This window comes from Corvus kubaryi, unplaced genomic scaffold (assembly GCF_017639235.1).
Source record: "Corvus kubaryi isolate FWS band 111438036 unplaced genomic scaffold, C.kubaryi_AGA036_p1.0 66, whole genome shotgun sequence".
Taxonomy (NCBI): domain Eukaryota; kingdom Metazoa; phylum Chordata; class Aves; order Passeriformes; family Corvidae; genus Corvus; species Corvus kubaryi.
In genome coordinates this window covers 19,614,974-19,630,147 of record NW_024582054.1, presented here as the reverse complement: position 1 = coordinate 19,630,147, position 15,174 = coordinate 19,614,974, and the positions used below count along the sequence as shown (strand labels likewise).

The 15,174-nt window shown below is 39.9% G+C and overlaps 1 protein-coding gene across 9 annotated transcripts in view; it reads left to right on the top strand.

Annotated features, from left to right (window-relative positions):
• FOXN3 (forkhead box N3) overlaps positions 1-15,174 on the top strand; it is a 173,600-nt gene that overhangs the window by 96,907 nt on the left and 61,519 nt on the right. For all 9 annotated transcript variants that reach the window (XM_042048345.1, XM_042048347.1, XM_042048346.1 and 6 more), the window contains exon 4: positions 742-806. In XM_042048345.1, the coding sequence (XP_041904279.1) occupies positions 742-806 (65 nt within the window). The remainder of the gene's footprint in view (positions 1-741; positions 807-15,174) is intronic.

The window sequence follows — 15,174 nt, the reverse complement described above, 5'->3', positions numbered from 1 at the left end:
GCCATCACCTTCGGACAGCCTCTGCATGAGCAGGAGGTGAAGCAGAAGAGGGACCTGGCCCTGTGTGAGTTCAGGGCAGGGCCTTGGTTCAGGCGGGCAGTGACACCCGGCTGCCCCCATGGCCACTGCCCTGACAGGGTCTCACAGGAGCCGCTGTGGTCACCGAGCGCACCGCAAAGGCCGAGATTTGTCAGTGCTGGTGCTGGAGGACAGTGTGTTGAGCTGTGTTTTCTGGTGCCGTGAGGGGACCTATGCACGTGAGGGGGTTCGGTGGGTGAAGCACAGGAACTGCCTGGTCTCTGGCCAGGGCTGTCCTGGGCAGACACATTAGCGTGGGACAGCGTGTTGTCACGGCTGAGTGAAAGCCCTAAAACATTTCAGTTTTTAGCAAGTATCTTTGGGAAAGGCCATATATTTTGCTGTACTGAGAATTCAGTAAATAATTTTGACATTGATTTGATGTTTTTTATTATTTATTTCTAGTTGCTTTTTTCTCCCTTCTTCCAAGAGAGTGTGGGTGTGTGCTCTGCTGAGGAGGTTTTTCCTTGTGAAGAGAATGTCAATCTTGAATCAAATTAACCTATTTTTAACAGGAAATTTTAGACCCTTGCTTGAAGGCAAAAGTGTCATGATGGTACATTAGCTTTAAGAACAAAACAGAATTCATGCAAATAGTAACTTATAATTGCAACTTATAATGCAACTGTGATTTTCTTTACACTTCTTTCTTTTTCCCTTTAGCACATCAGGTCCACCCATTTGGCCAGGAAGCACCTTTTTCAAGAGAAATGGAGCCCTTCTACAAGGTAGGTGGTAGATACTATGTCTTGGAGTAACTATTCTACTTGACAAATAACTTCTGCAAATTGCACAGCTTTTTTTGATACTCACCCGGCAAGAAATAACCAAATGTTTTTTTGTTTCCTTTACCCTGTCTCCTTTATTGCGCATCTGGTGCCTTGAAAATGATGATTTACCACGGACAGTGAGTGTAGTCTGTGAAAGGTGCTGCTTTTTTTCTTTCCTCAGATCATTAAATTGCTTGCTGTAATATATGGTGAAGGGTTGCTTTTTGGTTTTTTTCCCCTTTGTGTGGAGAAAGAGTGCCCAGAAGGAAATGTTCCAGGAACACTGCTTTTAGCTCTCTGGATGAAACAAGGCTGTTCTTTGAGAGAGATCCTTTTCTTCACTCCTTAAGTGTGCTGATAGCAAAAGGTACCGGAAGGTAGGTAGCCATGATGTAGTGGGGAAAACAGCTGCAGAGTGTTTGTCTCAAGAAAGCTACCACGTTTAACAGTGTTTATATTCATAGAACAGTACTAAATATCTAATTTCCATTGTATGGACAACATAAACAGAAGCTATATGACTGCAGTTTTGATAGCTGAAAATTTTCAGTCTATCTTACCAGACTTCTTAAAATAGTTTTTCACTGCTATGTCTGTTTATATTTCTACCATTGCGTACATCACTCTTAATGGAGGTGTCTTAAGAACATAGAAGGCTGTGTCCCCAGACCACAAGTGTTTCTCTATGGTGCAAAGTAACTTCCACCACTGAGGATTGTTTTATGGTCTTTGCAAGGATTTATCCATGAATTGTCCTACTATTTTGTTCATTCTCCTGGTGCCAAGACTTTTCTGGTCTTTCTTCTGGCAGAAAATGCTATATAATGTTCTCAGGAGCATTTCTCCCAATCAGCTTGGATGGAGCTTTACTCATGGCACACAAGCAAGTAATTCATTGTCAGGCAGTATTGTCTTCTACACACCAAAGTAATCCAGCATCTGAGGTTTACCTGAGAATATTTTTCAAGCGAATTCCTTGCACATATCTAAAAATTTGCAGAATTCTATTTAATATCTATGCTGAGATTTGTTCAAACGAATAAATACATTAAAGCATTCCGATTATTTCTTAACACTATGAGATGGTATAAATTGTAGAGTTTAGCAGCTTTTGGCTTTAGTCTTGATCAGATAGATCTGCTACCTTTACAGTCCTTCCTAATGAGAAGCACTAGATTTTAAAATTTTTTTTGTAAGAAAAAAGACCTATTGTGAAATAACTTGATTTGTTTCATTTTTTCAACAATTCTGATTTTAAATGGGTATCTGCACATATATGGTCTTCGTAATCTGAGTTCATAAAATATAAACTTGCTCTGTCAAGTCTATATGGCAGATACGTTTTACCTTTTCTTAAGATGCAAGATACCAGGAATTAATAACAGCTATTTTTGTAGTCCTCCCTATCTCAGTTGTTGCGTAAAGCCATCTCACAGTAAATAATATACTGTTCTCTTCCTTCTTCTGCCTTCCACATTGGGATGGAAAATCTAAACGCCCAAAACTTTGCAACATATTAAAAGAAATAGAGAAAAGAGATGACTGCCTTTTCAAGCAACTAACAAAGCCAAACAGAGCTTTAACTGAGTTGGCATTCTGCGTTGTCATTTCAAGTGGAAAACGCAGCCAATTTGGACTATAATATGCGTGATAGAACTGAGGTTGGAAGGATGAGAGAGTATGAAGAAAAACCTAATTAAAGTAATCTTTTAACACTTTCTGGTTATAATTTTAAAGCAAGAAGATAAATCAACCAAGCCTTCCTTTCTGTGTTTTTGCTTTCCTTTCTGTCTTTCGATTGTTCCCTACAGTAGGCTCTTTAATATACAGGCTTAAGCAGATTGGAAATAGTGCATCCACTACTTTGCTGCTTCTAAGTGTCTTTTTCCAGAAGACCTGTGTAGAGGAATGGTAGCAGTGCAGGGAGGTGTGAGACAAGGTGTAGATGTTTGTCGTCTATGTAACATGACCATCTGAAGTCTTTTTCCAGTGCTTATATTCAGCTTAATGCAAAGAGGAGAATGAAAAATTGACTCAATTATTGGTTTCAAGTTATAGTACTGCCTTTTGATTGACAAAAGTCACAGTAACAAAGGGATTTTAAACTATTTTTACTTCATAATTGTTTTACTATGTTTGAAAAGAATGTTCACTGTGTTATAGACAATAATACAGAATAATTCTGTAATTTCAGTAAATGTGATACTCACATGCACTTGTCACACCTCATTTCTTCTGAGTTGTTAAGAAAAGTGTTCTTTTTCTGGTCTGAGGAATGACGAGAAAAAAAATTCCACAATGTAAGTAGTGCTTCTTTTTAGCCAAGAAGATTTGTAGATGCTCCTGGTTTCCATTCATTTTATATCAGAACTATTTGGCAAAATAATCTTAACCATTGTAAAGAGTTTAACATATCTCTTCCGAGAAAGTGACTGAGAAAACGGTTATCTGTGTACCTCAAAATAGCAAAGGAAGAGAAAGGGAGGCTAAAATTCATTGTAGCTATTCTCTGTCCTTCATGTTTTTGACATGAGCAGGGTTAATTCTCTGTTACTTTCTGGCTGTCTTTGTATTTATTGAAGAATTTTGAAATATATATTTATGCCATTCTTTTTTTGTCTATGATTTTATTAGATACAAGGTGGCTGCCTTAGTTTTTTTTGTGAGGATCATGGTACTGTTGCTCTTAGCATTAACTCTCTAACCAGTTACTCTGTATTGAGTAAGTCACCTGCCTAGGTGCTTTTTGCAGTCGTGAGCTCCTTCCGCTAGGTGACGGTTGCTCCCTATGTCCTTGCGCTGTTCGGTCTTCTCGAAGTCCCATGCAGAGCTTCGTTTAGGTAGGACCTTCAGTCTTACCAGACTCTCATGTCTTCTCTCAAAACTTACCTGTGTGTCCCTGGAAATTGCTGTGTTCTGGCATTCTGGATTTCCATATAAAACAGGTTTTTGCTCTTGCTGCTTTTCTTTTTCTCTTGTTTTTTTGTAGCTTGTTATTGTACATATTGTGTGTTTGTTTCTAATCATGGCTTAATTTTTTTTAACCTGCTGTATGTTCCCACTGTTTTTTCTGTTCTGATCTGTCATAACACATTCATTTTTGTATAATAAAATACATGTCAGGAAAAAGTCCTTACGGTGGAAAATATTTAGACATATTCTAAACTCTTCCGGAACTTACACTGGGGGAGATAGGTGGGGCCATAGTCACATTAACTTCAAAACCTTAAAACTAATATATGGTGTTCTGAAAAGGGCAGTTTTGTTGCCTCTACTCTGATCTTGAGTGTTAAGCTCGTGTTACAGACTTGAGCATGCAGTTGCTCACAGATCAGTGGTAATAATAAAACTATTTTGCTGTCAATATATCTGACATTGAATAAACTAAACATGCATCTTCAAATTACCTTTTAGCAGCAGTCGTATAAATTTCAGTGGCTGAGTGCCATCTGTAAGATGTAATTGGACTGTGGAGGGGTTTGGTTTAGTTTCTTACAGATGTAACTACCCTTTGGGGGGAAAAGACCCCAAAACAACAGTTATTACTCTTTTTAAATCTTTTTTGCCCTCACACTTTAATAAATTAAATGCAGCATATTACAATGCCTTTTTGTATCAAATTTGTTCTGTCTTGATTTTTCTTCATCATCTGGGGAAGGAAGGTGAATCTGGGTCATCCAGTCCCTATTGCTGTTGAAAAAAAAATGGAGGCGGGCGTCCTCACTGAGACTTGATGGTTCCCCTTCCAGTTGTGCCTGACCTACTGGAAGTAGAGCTGCGATCCTGGCCATGCTGTCTGCTTTTTTGTGTGAGCAAGGTCCTCCACTTCCTCTTCTGACAATCAGCACGATTTAAGTCTTCTGCCTGTGGATGTTACATCAAAGATATCAACTCTTTCTTCAGAGATCCTGCAGACCTGGGTTCACACGTGCAAACTGGATTGCAGCAGTCAGTGAACTGAATTCAGACAGCATGGCTTTCCTTGGAAGTCATGATTCTCTTTTAATGAGGATGGAAAAGAAAGATTGGAAAAATCCTTTGCCTCAAGAATGCAGAAGGGGAGGAGTGAGGAGTTGCATGTGGCCTCTGGTCCTTCTTGGCCAAGGGAGCCGAGAAAGGAGGGATTGCTCTCCTCAGATTTCACAGGCTGCTTAGTTCTTTCTCTGCTAGCAGCTGCAGAGAATAGGCATCCTCATGCACCAGAACAGAGCAAGTGATAGGATGCTTACCTGGGGATGACTTATCTTCTTCTCCTCTGGGAAAGCACTGTATGAGAGAGACGCTTTCTTCTCTGATACTTGCAGCAGCCTGTGTGCGATCTGCCTTGGTCCAGCTGCCATGGCTGTAGCTGGCACCACCTGTGAGAAGCTCTGACAGGAAAGAGTTGGAAGACACTGTCTTCACAGGGTCAGGTGTCACCAAAACCAGCATGAGATGGAGACTCCTCTGCTGCAGAGTAGAAATGGAAACTCTGGGCGCTGCTTCTCCGTTGACCCTTAATGCCCTCAGTCCAGGTTGGTGGCTTTCACATTTTAGTGTGACACCTGGCCATAATGTGAGACTTTAAAGAAGGTGCCAAGGCACGTGTATTGCTTTATTCTCAGTTGAGAATGATGAGTTATTTGAGCTAGAAAATTGCATTCCTAATAGGAAAGTTTTTTTACTTTCAAGAGGAAACTTGACCACAAATTCACTAAGAGAAGATGCCTGTGTGCATGCAGCCACATGCATTTTCTCACTAATAATGTGAAAATTTGAAATATTTTTGTCAACACCACCAACAAATAGCCAGGAGACCCTGCAAGCACAGTGGCCTTCTTTCTCCTGGTGGAAATTCAATTCATCTGCTCTTTCCACTGGGCAAGCAGAACAAGTGCAAGTCCTAGGCATATAGGGGAGAGAGCCCATCATGGAACACAAGGTATCTGTACCTTCTGGTGCTAACAGGGCTGAGGAAAAGGAGGAACAGGGGAGAGCTGAAAGATGAGAATCTTCAGCAAGTCTCACATGTGCTTAACCTTCAGAATTGCATGTCACACCTCAGAAGAAAACCAACGTTGGAGAGAAATGCTCTCATTTCTTCTACTGCCTAGAGGTGCAAACAAAAAGAACATGGCAAGAGAGCGTATCTATTACAGATAATTTAATATTATATAATACTTAAATGTCATGGTGACCATAAGAAAAAGGCCAAAAGCAATGCAAGATAATCCAGCCTTAGGATTGGTAGATTTAGGTGCTGTGATCTATAACACAGTCTTGGGCAAGACTCAAAGGCCCAAATCCAACTAAACATTAATTTCTTAATGCATATTTGGGCGTCTCATGTTCCCAAGAATCTAAATACGTTTTGTTGCTTTGGGGTTATAAGTTCTTGATTTTGTCCTCTGTGAGATGAGGATAATAATGGGGCTTTTCACTGCCCAGAGCTCTCAGTCTACAAAATACTGGCTCTGCATCATATTCCAGTGCTCCACTAATGGAATAACTTTAAACAGGGGGAACTTAACTGTAAAAAGCAGTAGAGTTGTCCATTAGCTTTTGCAGGGAAGTGTAGTTTGGGTTTTGGTTTGTTTTTTCTTTTCCCCCTAATTGAACTCTTTACTCTGAGAGATACTCTTGGAAAAGGACTGTGCAGAGATATGGGGGGTTGAGTGTCTAGTTCCAATGTAGTTACTTTCATCAGCAGTCTGCTAAGCCTTCCGACTTCATCATGTCTTCTCTTCAGCTTTTGCTTCTCTGAGCTGCCATTCCACTGTCTTTGAAACAATGGTGACAGTCATGCTCTGTTTGCTGGTGACTTGGTTTGGGTCAACTTACTGAATTAACAGCAAAGCTACTGTCTCTCCTTGTTAAAATAAATCACTGTTCATTCACATGGCATAATTATTTAAATCAGCTTTTTCCCTTTTTACCCCCCCCCCCAAGGGATACCTGAAAATTTCAGGAAGATGATTCACATGGTGCTTCCGTAGAGACTGAATATTTGAATAATTTATTTATTATTAGCATTCAGTGTGTTTGCAGTGGTATTATTGAAAAAATAAAATTAAGTCAGAAGGGTTGTGCAGTGTGTCCCTAAGGGAGTAATTTGAACAGCAGAATTTTCCTTTGTTTGGGAAAGTGGGTAAAGTCCTAGTGGGGCTGCTGGGGTCCTGAGGGTGCTGGTAAGGGCTCTTGTTTGTCAGAGGGTTTTGTAATTGTCTTAGCACTGTACAGTCAATAAAAAAAATCCCAATGGCTGACTGAATTTTTTAGTGATTCATACAGAAATGGTGACTTTGGGGTGACATTTTTAGCTCTGCATTCTGTGTAGGGTATGTATATAGCTGTGCAGTTTGTATGTAGTCTTTTTATTCCTATTTTTCTAGTTGAGTATATAAAACATGGCAAAAGCTGTTATTTATTAAATGCCTAAAATGTGGTCCTGCTAACATTGATGTTAGAGCCATTAGTAAAGGAAGTGTGACCTCTGGCTATTTATATTCCCTGTGACCAAAAAATCTGTGCTACCTTTGGTCTCTGAAGTTGAGAAGGAAGAAAACAGAACTCTGGCAGACGGGTCTCAGTAATGGTAGATCACGTTGCAGAGTACACAAAGATAAGTTAAATTCCTGATCTGTTTAAACTTAAGTAACTTATGTTTTATATCTGCATGGGTGTCTTTACTGTCTTTACAGATAACTCTGCTTATTTTGTAGCAATCCTGTATAGTGACTTTTGAAATTATTATGTCTGAGTGATTCAAGATGAAGTTTACTGACTTTGTTTACTTTCCTTGACAACTGGAGAGTGTGGATGAGTGCTGCAAGGCAAGTCCTACCACAGTATTAACCTTGGGCAAAGGTTCTGGGCACAGGTCTACTTGCCTATTTTACATTCAGTGTCAACTGCTGTGTGAGCGGTGGAAGTAAAACAGCACTTTGCTAAACACACCAGAGAGAGAAGTAACTGCTGCTGCGACAAGTTCCTGCAGTGCTGGCCTGGCTGCCTCAGTAAGTGCTGTAGTGTAGGAAAGAAAAGATCAGGGAGGATACCCCTGAAGCATGAAGGAGGTGAGGAGTTGAATGATCCTTGCCCTGGCAGTTCAGTGCTGAGGTAACCTACTAGTAGTGTTTCTCCAAGGATGCTGCTAAATAGCTTCAGATTTGTTCTTTGTCTGTTTTCAGGTTGATCCTGCAGGTGATGTGGCTATGACTTTGCAATTTGAACACTAGAATCTACTTCCTTTAAATTGCCAGTAGCTGATCTCAGCTTTTTTAGGGAAAGCGTTTTTTGTGACTGACCCTTCTGTAGGCATCAGCACACATGCTTTTGTCTAGAGACATGTTCCTCCCACAAACACACATACGGGACTGACTTAACAGTGGAAGACTGACTGTGGTGCTCTTGGGTTTGAGTTGGGTGAAGGAAGATGGAGATTAGATTGAGCAAGAGAAATGACAAGTTCCTGTTCAGTGACTTTTTCCTTTACTAGGACTGCCAAACATCCTCCAATGTTTTCCTTTCCGTGCCAGGAGTTGTAGTCTGCTGAGAGAATGTCTGAGTCTGCTGAGGGCTGTTTGCCTGTTGCGATTGTTTGCATCCAGGATTGCTGGGCACCTGGCGGCACAGTGAGAGCATCTCCTAAGGGGCTGTCATGTAGCTGGGAAGGGTACTGGCTGTGATCACTGCAGATATGGAGACAAGTCTGGTGGCAGCTGGCGTCAAACCTTTCCTCTAAGTGAAGTTTGGGGCTAGGTCGCTTCTGGCTAGGCTGGGGCTTAGAGCAGGAAATTTCAGCGGCCTGTGACAGGAACGTAGCACACCACCAGTTAGATCCCATTTTATATGAGTTGTTCTCTGAACAAGTCACAGTTAGGAATTAGTGGTAAAATTTGTATCGTAACTTGGAAAATGGTAGAGTATGGAAAGATTTATTTTCTGTAACTGTGAAATTATTGTGACTATTGCCATCAAAATCTCTGGGCTGATGAGCTGGAGCATATGCTCCATGCTGAGAGCCTGTGAATGTTTGGCATTCCTAAAATGTGAAGGTGGCTGATATTAGAAGCAATCTTGGCTTTCATAATTCTAGAGTCTAAGAGCATAGCTGCAAGAGAGGCATAAGCCTGTGCTTTACATGGAGATTACTAAAATAAGAATAATTTTGCAGTTGTGTTGCTATGAGCAGTTTTGGTGATGTGCAGATTGCTATGAGCAAGGGAAGGCTGTTGTCAAGTTGGGCTGTTCCTTGACTACATCAGATTTCTTGTGCCAGACCTATATTGGGAAAATTAAAACAGAAGGTCTAGGAATTTTTAAGATGCTCTCTTGCTATGACCTGCTTGTGTGATGAGCAGTCACCTGGTTTTGGATCCCTGGGGAAGCCAAAGCTCCCTAACTAGTAAAAAGAAGAAAATTATGGGACAGTGATGGTGATCAAGTCCAAGGAATGTTTGTGTCTTGTGAGTTTTCTTGTATGCTGTCTGTGTTAATGTTGGTCATGGTTAACACTGGCAGTAATTTTTCCCCTCTAACATGCTGGAAATTTCTTCCTGTCAGTCAGAGCAGATCTCTTCTGCTGGTAAATTCTTGATTATATACAGGGCATTTCTTAAGAATCCAAAAATTGGCAAATTAACAGAAATGGAATATTGCCAGGAGAGCTTAATTTTATTTGAAGTGTTGGAAAAAGTAGAGGCTATCTTAAATTGATTGGGTGGTCAGTGGCTTGCACATTTCACTGCTATGCCTTATTTAAGCTAAATGTGAAAAAATCCATTGGTTTCAGATATTGGAATAAATCTTGCCACTAGAAATTCTTCAGCTGTACACTTGAGAGTATGCAGAGCTCCGGGATGGCCCAGTTTGTTCTTACAACTATGAATTCATAATTTGATTTTCCTGAAATTGATACCAGACTAGAAAATGAATTGGGACTGCAAGAGGAGAGTAGGCAGGATTTTTTTCTTTTTCAGGAGAAGTACAGTGTGTTAAGAAACCCCAAAACCAAATCTAGGGCATCTTTTGGGTAAGTAGTGCTTTACACTACAGGTTTCAAACTACTAGAAGTACACCTGCCAAGATAGACTGTGAACATGAACCTACTGTATACAGCACTTCTTCCTCACATCCTTTGTAAAAGAAATGGAAGTTGCACCTGGATGTTGACAGACAAATTTTTACAAAACAGTTCTCTCTAATCAGCAGAGTGGGATAAACTCATTTCCTTACAAGTGTAAGAGTTTGTAAGACTTTTAGACTATAAAAGAATTTATCCTCTCTTGAATGCATTTAATACTGATCACAAATTAGCACAGAAAATGCATCTTTTCTTTAAATTGTTTTAGGACAACCTCTGTCAACTTGGAAATAGGATTATAGGATCTTTGGCTTCATCTACGGGTTATTTCTCTTAGTTTCCTTTCTCTTTATGGGTCAGAGTGTCACAGTGCTTGTAATTGTATACAATAAAGGTAATAAATTCCATTTGTCTCTGCCAATATTTGTTTCTGTGTCTAGCCTGTCATTCTGCTCTCTGCACGAGAAGGATAAGGTGAAATTGCAATTAAAATTGTTCGTACAACGATGGGAAATTCCAGTCCTGATTTTTACATACACTCCTATTTTGAATCAAGATACTAACACCACTTCCTGCATAACTTCCATTTTTACATTTCAACATCCATGCTTTGCATCTTATAAACACGTTTTATTTATTTTGTGTGAATATATACACTGTTTTTCATTAAAATAAAATAGGAAATGCTGCTGTTGAGTTTCAACACTCAGTTTCTGATAGTAATATGTCAAGTAACTTGTTTCGCCTGAGAATACGTGATCTCTTTTGGAGATGAAAAAGTAGCTAAGCCCAGACCAGACCTACTCGATCAGCTGTGTGTGTACAAATACTTCTGTACCTGTGTGTATATTTCAATAAATGCATTTAAATACTGATATATGTAGTTACCTAATGTATTGAACAAGTACAAAGAAGTACACAGTTATGGAGAAAAATTTCCCTTTTTGTGCTAAAGATTTGGTGCATCTGCCCCATTCTGATTGTTGTGAATGGGTGGTTTGGCCACTTAAAGAAACCTCATCAAGGATATTGGCAAAAGTACGGTTTAACATGAATTTGTAAAAATACAGCTTTACAGAGCTGGGTGGCAAGGTTCACTGCATTACCTACTGCACAGGTTAAAGCAAACAAAGGAGGATCAAATTAGAAGCAACTCCGAGTGATTTACATGGAAGCCAGGAATGCAGAAGGGGTAAGGGTGCAAAGGATACGGAAGCAAAGATAAAGGTGCAAAAGGGTTTGGCAGTACTTAATCATAGAGTACTTGAGCATGTACAAAGTGATTCAATAGGGTTCACTACAATTATAACAATGACTGAACTGGAGATTTGGTATAGTAACATTCATACCATAATCAATTCACACACACGCAGGTAAAATGATAGGTACACCTATCTCTGTGTGTGTAAAGGTACCTGTCAAAGATTCCTCTCAGGTTCAGTGAAATACTCACATCAAATCCCTTTGAGTTTCCCAACAGGCTTGAGGAGCACTGACATGTCTATGGGGGAGTGACTTTCAGCCTAGGTCTCGTCATCCCTAATGGTGCTTCAAGTACCTCGACCTTAAGGTTTGCGAGCTCTATAAAGATCTTCATCTCTTCAGTGTTTTGTGTTTCTGTCAGTTCTTCCTTTCAGTCCTCTGGAGCAAAACTGAAGTTGTTCCCCTAATGATTTTTCCTCCCCACTCCCCTTCAAACAGTTTAAGTTTTGATGACTACAGTTGACATTGTTAATGCTTGAGGCAGTTTGGAGTTAAATAAACAAAGTATATTATAAAATTGTTTTGTTTTTTAAAAAAATTGTTCAGTCTTGTATGACCATGAATTCGTGGTGACATTCTGTCCGTAACAACTTACTCTATTACCGTAGATAGGTTTCTATCTGTGTCTTAGGTAGCAGACACCTTATTTGCTGCATGAAGTCTCTATAGGGAAGTCAAGGTGTACTTCTGGATCTGTGTCTTGCAAATGTTGCTGATGAGAGAGGAGACTTATTTTGTCTCATTTTTTTTTAGATAATAATAACACAACTTGCCTTGGTCACTGAGAAACCACAAGCTAGGTCTGCATTTTCAAACTCCTTGTAGAAATGAGTTAGCGGCTTAAAAGCATAAATTAGCAAATGCTGGCCAAGATACACAATTGATTAAGAAATTGAGGAATTTCATATGTTTGTTTTATTGGGTTGGAGTCAATCTATGAGGTGTTCTGGTTATTTGGTTTTGCTTTTTGGCTTTTGTAGATAGATCCTTTTACCGTGCCTGTAACTTACTTGCTACTTTAAATGGTTTACAGTGTCTTGCACAAATACAGTTCTTTCTACTCTCCCTGTGCAAATGAAACCACTGTATTATTTGTAAAAAGATGAGGCTTTAAACGTGTGAATTGTTGTATGAGTAAAGAGTTTGACAGGACTGGTGCAGAATACAGCACTGATGCTTGTTCTTAGCACTTTGGACAGTATTAATCACTGACAAGGCTACCTGTGTACAGCATGGGTGCTCAGCGGACAGTTTCATACAGAAAGGTCCTTCTACTTAAATTGATTCTCAAAATACCCAGCAAACCCTTTAATTTCCCCATACCATCTGTTGAACAGCTTAATGCTCAGAGGCAGAAATGAGACAGGGCAGAACTGGATGGGGACAGAACCTAGTGAACACACAGTATTGCAAGGTCATGACTCCCTGGCTTTTCGGTTCAGTCACGATGGGGCTAGCAGGGCTCCGATTACTTCTGAAGGACAGGATCCAAATTTACTGGAAGATTTCTGAAATGAATCCTTCTGAAATTTTGTTCCTAGGATCAGCAGTCACTCTTTTGCCAGACTTGCAAGTGATTTATTTTGTAAACATTCCATGATTTGACTGCTATCTTTAGAGATGCCCCTCTGTCTACATGGAGATGTTTTTCCTTGAAGAGTGACACACATTAAACTCTTCCAGGTAGCTCTTAGTTTTCGCTCTTTAGAGGATAGCTAGCAAAGATTATAAAACAAGCATTCCTGAGTTTTTTCACTGATGTTTTACTTTCTCTGTGATTAACTGGAACAAGTAATCTTAAATCTAGAGCAGGAAAATGAAATATAGAGGTCCAGAATGAGACTTGCTAGTACGCAAGACAACTGAACAGCTGTTCAGCAATCTACAGATTGAGGAAAACAGCTTAAGATGATGCTAGTGAACTACTAGTCTAACTAAAGGCATCTCTCTTTTTTTTCTCAGGGTTTTGTGTTTTGGGAGTTTTGGAGGGTTGGTTTTTTGGTGGGTTTTTTTGTAGTTTTTCTGAGCAAGTAAAGATGTAGGCAGTACTTTGAGTGGAATAATCTGTAATAATATTTTATAATTATTTATAGTTATGAATAATCTAAAATAATAATAAGGAAAAAAGTGTAACTTAGGAACAGATCTTCAGAGTTACATAAAAACAGTTTAGTTTCTGTAGATGTTTTATTCAGCTGGTAAACCTGTTTTATAAGCTAAAGTCCTTTTCCACATAATATCCCAGGGAATTGCTCTCTGTAAGCCTGACAGGAGTAGGGACAGCTTTGCAGACACAAGACAGTACACAAAGAATCTTAAAACTGCTCTTTTGAACAGCCCATAACTTGCAGTTCGGGGCACACCCGAGCATTGTAGCCCCTGGCGAAGGGTCCTGAGAGGGGAATGGTGCTTCAGCAGTGCTGGCTTGGAAAAACTCAAGTTTGAAACTACTAGCTCTGGTTTCATTTTGAACTCTGAACTCATGTGAGCACCCTTGTCTGTAAATGTGTAAGCCCTCCACCACACTTTCCACATGTTTTTATTATACGTGTGTTAGTTCACAAGTAAGTAGATGAAGGTTGGACTACTCTTATCAAAGGACATGAAGTGCATGAATCACTGTGGCAGCTGTAGTTGGCATTGTGGGCCTCCACTTGTATGTGTGTGCTGGTTAAAACAGCCATCTACACTGCTTTTAGGGACTGCCTGGTGTGCTTAAGTGCAGCACCCTATAGGCTTGAGGCATTGTCCTGTTACAGGTATCTCTTTCAACCACAGCTCACCTGGATTCTTCACTTAGGTTGTTTCTGCAGTATTTATTAACAAAAAAGCAGGAAGGGAAATGCTGTTGACTTTACATCGGAAGTCCACAAGCTTAAGCCTGTAGTAGTTCTTCCCTGCAGGCATGACATTTGGTCATTCAGAAGCAAAAAAATGCCTGTGTCCTAAGTACCTTCAGGTATGCAGACTGCATGCAAAATAATAAACAAGAGTTTCCTGCTGTCCTTGCTCGCTGGAAAGCGGCAGTTGCCTTTGGCCAGGAGACTGTCCACGTAGGGAAGTCAGTCCTTGGGGAAGGTGGTGATCCTCAGCTGGCCGGTGCCAGGAGGCCCCTTCGAGGGGCAGAGCAAGGTGGCCTTTCTAAAAGGAAATGTCAGTTTGATCCCACAGTTCCTGTGAGCAGCTACTGTTTTGAAAAGAGGCAATTTAAAAAGCAATGTTGGAGACTTGTGAAAGGAGAAACCAGCTGATGAGGACTAATTGGAGTAAATCAGCATTAAAGATGTCTTTAGAAATGCATCTAGACTAACCTTTCTGAGAATTCGGATGTACTTTTTCTCTGTGCTTGTATTCCCTGAACTGGCAGAGAACAGTTTTACATCAAGTGCTAAGTTTCTTAAATGACTCAAGATTTAGCTAATTCTCATGAAACCAGAACAAATGCTGAAGTTTGTGAAGATTTTGACGTGCTGTTCTTGTTATACCAACACAAAGATTCATCCCAGCTTTCACTGCACTGCTTTGTGATGGTGGTTTCACAAGTCATATTTTTTCTACACTTGCTGAACCCTGCCAGGCTGCTGTTCTGCCATAACGCATTCTACTGACAAAGCTCACTGTCAGTTACGTTAATTGGCTATTGGTAGTGATTTGTCTCCTACAAGTCAAATATAGGCTGGAAAAAAATAAGCTTATATCTTTCCATGCAATTTTAATTCAGCTCTCCTGTTACGTGTACTTTAGGATACAGATCCTCTTATTATATAATTGCTTAACCTGTGGGGGGTTTTTTCCCATTGGTCTCTTGCTTTATTCAGTGCATTAACTGTGGAAACTGAGATTTGGAGGACTACTTAAATCTGCTGAAATGCAGCATTTTCTAGCTTTTAAGTGCGTCACCCTTTGGTGGGTGGAATTTTTTGGTTCTGCCACCTTCATGACTTTCATTTAGGTTTGTTATTTTATTCATAAGAAATTCTAGACTCTATTCTGTCACAC